At 44.8% G+C, this 7,500-nt stretch overlaps 1 protein-coding gene across 1 annotated transcript in view; it reads left to right on the top strand.

The window, feature by feature from the left end:
• The window catches only part of LOC143127903 (uncharacterized), an 8,742-nt gene extending 2,842 nt beyond the window's left edge, over positions 1 to 5,900 (top strand). The window contains exons 4-6 of the mRNA XM_076289607.1: positions 428 to 547; positions 3,789 to 3,823; positions 5,691 to 5,900. Coding sequence (XP_076145722.1) covers positions 428 to 547; positions 3,789 to 3,823; positions 5,691 to 5,804 — 269 coding nt within the window. The 3' untranslated portion in view covers positions 5,805 to 5,900. The remainder of the gene's footprint in view (positions 1 to 427; positions 548 to 3,788; positions 3,824 to 5,690) is intronic.
• The last annotated feature ends 1,600 nt before the right edge of the window (positions 5,901 to 7,500 follow it).

Raw genomic sequence — 7,500 nt, 5'->3', positions numbered from 1 at the left:
TGTGTAGTGGTGGTGGTGGTGTGTGTGTGTGTGTGTGTGTGCATGTGTCTGTGTGTGTGCGCGTGTGTCATACCATATGTGTATCTTATAGAATGCAACCTTCAGCTGTGTAGTGGTGGTGGTGGTGGTGTGTGTGTGTGTGTGTGTATGTGTGTGTGTGTGTGTGTGTGTGTGTGTGGTGTCTGTGTGTGTGCGCGTGTGTCATACCATATGTGTATCTTATAGAATGCAACCTTCAGCTGTGTAGTGGTGGTGTGTGTGTGTGTGTGTGTGTGTGTGTGTGTAGGTGTCTGTGTGTGTGTGTGTTTGTGTGTTTGTGTGTGCGCGTGTGTCATACCATATGTGTATCTTATAGAATGCAACCTTCAGCTGTGTAGTGGTGGTGTGTGTTTGTGTGTGTTTGTGTGTGTGTGTGTGTATCTTACAGGCTGCTCCCTCAGTGCTGTGTGTACATCTGTGGTGTTGGCTCTGGGGGTCCTCAGCGCTGCTTTGATCCTCGTGGTTCTAGTTCTGGTACTGACCAAACACAAAGATGGACTCCATACAGGTAACCTAGGAAACCAGCCACATCAGCCAGAACATGAGTCTCAATTAGATATCTAATTTAAAAGTGCTATTTTTTATCATAATAATCACCATCATCATTGTCATCACCATAATGAAACGCTTTTCATGCCTTGAGATCTAAGTTAGATAAACTCAGAGTGGCCTATCGTGCACCCCACACAGCTGAACTCAGAGTGGCCTATTACCCCACACAGCTGAACTCTTATCACCCCACACAGCTGAACTCTATCACCCCACACAGCTGAACTCAGAGTGGCCTATCACCCCACACAGCTGAACTCTATCACCCCACACAGCTGAACTCAGAGTGGCCTATCACCCCACACAGCTGAACTCAGAGTGGCCTATCACCCCACACAGCTGAACTCTATTACCCCACACAGCTGAACTCAGAGGGCTCTATCGTGCACACCAGCGCAATTGACTTTGTATACTCGCGCATTTGTCTTTCCTATTTTGCAGTCAGCGCATATTGGAACACAGGTACATGTGCGCCCAAGGGGGCGTTTCAGCGAAAAGAGGGGGCGTGTTCTGGCGCAAACGGTCCCTGTTGATATTTTGCAGTTTCAGAAAACAATTCCGCCACAGACCAGGAACCTCATGGTCTAAAGTCAGTGGCGCAAATTCAGATGCTATTTTAAGGGCGCATGCATGTATGGCCACAGGCCTGCAGAAATGAATGCTATGCACACTGATCTACAGACACCCTGTGCACAGATGGAAACATTCCATGCCTTGATAATATTTGTCCATTTCCCGGTTTTGTTCGTGCATTGGTCAACTAAAAATTTAGTAGCCTATATAGTACATCTACATGCAATATCTTTACAACAACAACGCCTAATTACGACCTATTAATTTGGACAACTTTATACAGCCCTATAAAGGCTAAAGTTACCTTTAGTTTTGTTTCAATGTATCGTTGTGTATGGTTTTAAACATCGTGTGCGCTTTAACATCAGCCTATAAGCATTATTCCAGCTGCGCTAAGGTTTTGACAAGCACCACAATTCTGCCTACCTTGTTGTAGCCCATCTGAAATAACTCCAAACTTTGCTTTGTTCCCTCCATCCTTTCGTTGTTTTCAAAAAACGTTTTATATCCATGATGGCCTTGAAGTCTGTTTCTGTTGCCTGATGGTAAGGTACAGCCGTAGCTAACACCTGCAGGAGCGCTTGCTTGGGCGCCTGTGTTGCGCAATGCACTTTGCTCCTCTCATCTATACGACGCAGTTCCCATTTCTCCAAACCATACATAATTACAAGGACAAATATTGCTACACGAGGGAAATCAGTGTGGTGTCCATTCAGATGTGAAAAAATAGGCAATAAATCTAGCGTACACATTTCCACGAATCACGGATGTGTTAATGACATAAATTAGGAAATATTAGAGGACTTAAGGAGATGTGATGTTGAACTGCATGCCAATGCCATTTAACCTAAATGCACCAGCAGCAACACGGGAGAGGAGAGCTTATCTGACAGATCTGCATTGTCTATACTCTGTAGTGAGGTAGATTACATTGCAAAAATATCACCATGCATTCATAACCTCGTGATTCAGTGAGAGTGATCCCAAAACATCGGAAAGTGACATTTCTGTATTACATTTTGTCAAGAGGAAAAATCAATAGCAAACTGTTCCCAACTGACTATAGCGCTGTGAACCGTTCCTGGCTGCGCCTGGCAATTCCGCCATCATAATAGCAATCAGCTATGGAACAAGCGTGCCTGTTGTTAAAGGGAATGTGAGATGACGCTCTGATTGGTTTATTGCACGTTACGCCCAAACCACACCCATGATTAATGTAGCTACTTCAGACCACCCCATTTTAGATTTGCGTCGGGCACAACAGTCATGATCCCGCCGGTAAAATAGAAACAGCGCCCAAGATCCGCCCACAAAGCGATTTGCGCGAAGTCAATTGCGCTAAAGTGCAAGATATAGCCCAGAGTGCCCTATCACCCCACACAGCTGAACTCAGAGTGGCCTATTACCCCACACAGCTGAACTCTATTACCCCACACAGCTGAACTCTATCACCCCACACAGCTGAACTCAGAGTGGCCTATCACCCCACACAGCTGAACTCAGAGTGCCCTATCACCCCACACAGCTGAACTCTATCACCCCACACAGCTGAACTCAGAGTGCCCTATCACCCCACACAGCTGAACTCAGAGTGCCCTATCACCCCACGCAGCAGAGTGGCCTATCGTGCACCCCACACAACGTGCCATAAAGTGCGATGCAAGTCTTATTCATATAGTCCCAGGCAGTGATGAATTTTTAGCCTGATGCACTTCCATCAAACATAACGCCCATGGATGTGTCAATGAATGAACATAGGCCTGGCGCTTGATCTAAAAATCGCCATCTTACACCCACTAAAAATCATTATGGGATGTAAGCAGCCCTATAAAGTCCCAGAATGCATGTAACCTGACCCTCGCCAGATGAACTTCGTTCCGCCTAGCTCCACTCATCCATCTGGGATTGATCCATTGGAGAGGTGTTTCAGAAGGCTGGGCCTTATCAAAAATGCTTGCATATGATTTGGATATGCCACTTGTCCGTCAACTATTGACGTGCTACTTCAACCACTCACCTCAAAGCCAACCCGTGACGCTGAGAACAGTCTCACAGTCGCTTCTACGCTAAGTCACATCTATGAAACTCCCGCCCTGCATCCTGATTGGCTCTACCATAAAATCTGGTGCCGAATTAACTCTCAACGGAAGCGATCCCAGATGGATGTGAGTGGAGCTAGGCGGAACGAAATTCATCTGGCGAGAGTCAGGTTAGAATGCATGTAGACTATACTCTGCTACTCACGCATAGGAAATAGTAGCCTACTAGTGCAATTGTGCAAGCAGATTCCTTCAGATATGTTGACTGTCTGTTGACTGACTGTTGACTGCTTGCTCTTAACGGGAATGACAGATGCCATTCTCATTGGTATAAAGGATGTTACACCCATAACTGATTAAGAAACATAAGAACAACTCTTTTGAACAATGCGCCCAGCTTTTGTTTCACAAAATCACACCGTTAACTAGCAAATGTGGACTAGACACACATTCGCCTCTGACCAGACGTTTCAGATCACCAAGATAGGGCCCAGAGTAACAGCTGATAGCTCGTCATCATCCCTGGACTGATCTCATCATCAAGTTTAAAAACATGTCATTCAGATGTTTCTCTGATTCCCTACCCAGGTCCTGGTGATAAGACACAGTCTCCTCCTGAGCAGGTGAGTCTGATTAGCACCTGGTTGATGTCCATCGTGTCTCATGTTTCATGTAGAGTTTAGTGAAGTGAAGCTACTTAGTAACAGCATCCTCTCTCATCTCTTAGTAACAGCATCCTCTCTCATCTCTTAGTAACAGCATCCTCTCTCATCTCTTAGTAACAGCATCCTCTCATCTCTTAGTAACAGCATCCTCTCTTGTCTCTTAGTGACAGCATCCTCTCATCTCTTAGTAACAGCATCCTCTCTTGTCTCTTAGTGACAGCATCCTCTCATCTCTTAGTAACAGCATCCTCTTGTCTCTTAGTAACAGCATCCTCTCTTGTCTCTTAGTAACAACATCCTCTCTCATCACTTAGTAACAACATCCTCTCTCATCACTTAGTAACAGCATCCTCTCTTGTCTCTTAGTGACAGCATCCTCTCATCTCTTAGTAACAGCATCCTCTCTTGTCTCTTAGTGACAGCATCCTCTCATCTATTAGTAACAGCATCCTCTTGTCTCTTAGTAACAGCATTCTCTCTTGTCTCTTAGTGACAGCATCCTCTCATCTCTTAGTAACAGCATCCTCTTGTCTCTTAGTAACAGCATCCTCTCTTGTCTCTTAGTAACAACATCCTCTCTCATCACTTAGTAACAACATCCTCTCTCATCACTTAGTAACAGCATCCTCTCTTGTCTCTTAGTGACAGCATCCTCTCATCTCTTAGTAACAGCATCCTCTCTTGTCTCTTAGTGACAGCATCCTCTCATCTATTAGTAACAGCATCCTCTTGTCTCTTAGTGACAGCATCCTCTCATCTATTAGTAACAGCATCCTCTCATCTCTTAGTAACAGCATCCTCTCTTGTCTCTTAGTGACAGCATCCTCTCATCTCTTAGTAACAGCATCCTCTTGTCTCTTAGTGACAGCATCCTCTCTTGTCTCTTAGTGACAGCATCCTCTCATCTCTTAGTAACAGCATCCTCTCTTGTCTCTTAGTAACAGCATCCTCTCTTGTCTCTTAGTGACAGCATCCTCTCATCTCTTAGTGACAGCATCCTCTTGTCTCTTAGTAACAGCATCCTCTCTTGTCTCTTAGTAACAACATCCTCTCTCATCACTTAGTAACAACATCCTCTCTCATCACTTAGTAACAGCATCCTCTCTTGTCTCTTAGTGACAGCATCCTCTCATCTCTTAGTAACAGCATCCTCTCTTGTCTCTTAGTGACAGCATCCTCTCATCTATTAGTAACAGCATCCTCTTGTCTCTTAGTGACAGCATCCTCTCATCTATTAGTAACAGCATCCTCTCATCTCTTAGTAACAGCATCCTCTCTTGTCTCTTAGTGACAGCATCCTCTCATCTCTTAGTAACAGCACCCTCTTGTCTCTTAGTGACAGCATCCTCTCTTGTCTCTTAGTGACAGCATCCTCTCATCTCTTAGTAACAGCATCCTCTCTTGTCTCTTAGTGACAGCATCCTCTCATCTCTTAGTAACAGCATCCTCTTGTCTCTTAGTAACAGCATCCTCTCTTGTCTCTTAGTAACAACATCCTCTCTCATCACTTAGTAACAACATCCTCTCTCATCACTTAGTAACAGCATCCTCTCTTGTCTCTTAGTGACAGCATCCTCTCATCTCTTAGTAACAGCATCCTCTCTTGTCTCTTAGTGACAGCATCCTCTCATCTATTAGTAACAGCATCCTCTTGTCTCTTAGTAACAGCATCCTCTCTTGTCTCTTAGTAACAACATCCTCTCTCATCACTTAGTAACAACATCCTCTCTCATCACTTAGTAACAACATCCTCTCTCATCTCTTAGTAACAGCATCCTGTTGTCTCTTAGTAACAGCATCAGTGTCCTGTGTTGCTGTGTTGCAGGAGTCCGGCGTGCTGAGACATTCAGCTCTGGGATTGGCTGAGAGGGAGGAGGGGAGGCGGACCTTCCACAGAGAGGACACAGAGTCACGCGTGTTTTACTTTGCTGCAAGATAAAGACTCAAACTACATCATACGTGTGCGCTGACGCTGATGATTTGACTATTACACACTGTTAGTATTAAATTAGTGTAGTTTGGTTTATTACTTTAAACTTTTGTACCTTGTACCAGTTTACCATTAAAATATACTGTGCTTTAATTGGTGTGTGGAGAAATCTCTCTCTCTCTCTCTCTCTCTCTCATTTTCTTTCTCATTTTCTTTCTCTCTCTCTTTGTCTGTCATTCTCTCTCCCTCTCTCTCTCTCTCTCTCTCTCTCTCTCTCTGCTCCTTCATTACCTCTGCCTGCTCCCCCATCACATGAATCAGGTGTTAGATGGTGACTCATGTATCAGCTAGACATCAGAAACACAAGTCCTTCTGTGGCCTGTTGGGGGCGCTATAGAGGGTAGATGGTGGTGGAGCTATAAACCCATCTCTTATCAGTGTGTGGGGCTTTCTAAAAACATGATGAGGACATGACAGTGATTCTATGGTCTCCAACATATATGATGAGGACATGACAGTGATTCTATGGTCTCCCACAGCATACATGATGAGGACATGACAGTGATTATATGGTCTCCAACATACATGATGAGGACATGACAGTGATTCTATGGTCTCCAACATACATGATGTGTCACAAGCAAGACCATTATGAACCCAGATGCGGACACAGAGACAGGAATTGCGTTTCAGTATCTTTAATAACAGGCCCAACACACACAGTCAGTTGTCTTGTAGACCAGAGTTTGTGAAATCAGCAACAGTCTATTCACAAAGTAAATGTAGCCTCGCTACTCACGAAAAGGTAACACAAAACGTTCCAGTGAAAGTCTGTAATCCTCCTGGTCAGAAAGTCCACAAAACATCAGGCAGAATCAAATCCAAAGACAGTCCAGAGATCGCTAACCAGGAAAATCCAGCCATACAAGTGCAGCAGTCCGTGGAAAACAGCCTTCAGTGGATATGGCAAGCGTGAAAATATGGAACGGACTACAGGGCATGGCATAGGACAAACGAAAGCAGACAGAGCAAAGCAGCCAAGAGCAAAACACGGATCACGACCGAGAGGGGACGGGCTGGATCGTGACATGATGAGGACATGACAGTGACTCTATGGTCTCCCACAACATACATGATGAGGACATGACAGTGACTCTATGGTCTCCCACAACATACATGATGAGGACATGACAGTGACTCTATGGTCTCCCACAACATACATGATGAGGACATGACAGTGACTCTATGGTCTCCCACAACATACATGATGAGGACATGACAGTGACTCTATGGTCTCCCACAACATACATGATGAGGACATGACAGTGATTCTATGGTCTCCAACATACATGATGAGGACATGACAGTGATTCTATGGTCTCCCACAGCATACATGATGAGGACATGACAGTGACTCTATGGTCTCCAACATACACAAGTTGCAGCTGCTTTGGAGCTCTGAATCTTAACAACTTTACACAAATAAACACCTCTGATGATGTCATGATTTGGACACACCACATCATGTGGACACAGCATGAGAAAAACAAGGGACATTAAAGAAGCCCTATGCAGGGACATTAAAGAAGCCCTATGCAGGGACATTAAGGTCACATGTGCTGTCTGGATATTGGCTTCCTGTTCTGCAGCTCTAAGTGTGAGTGTGTGTGTGTGTGTGCGCATGTGTGTGGGTGTGTGGTGGTGA

Source organism: Alosa pseudoharengus, unplaced genomic scaffold, assembly GCF_046254945.1.
Source record: "Alosa pseudoharengus isolate Yale_2024_CS ecotype anadromous, Long Island Sound unplaced genomic scaffold, YU_APseudo_1.1 YU_APseudo_1.1_scf_17, whole genome shotgun sequence".
Taxonomy (NCBI): Eukaryota; Metazoa; Chordata; class Actinopteri; order Clupeiformes; family Clupeidae; genus Alosa; species Alosa pseudoharengus.
The sequence above is the reverse complement of the archived record's forward strand: the minus strand, read 5'-3'. Positions and strand labels throughout refer to the sequence as shown.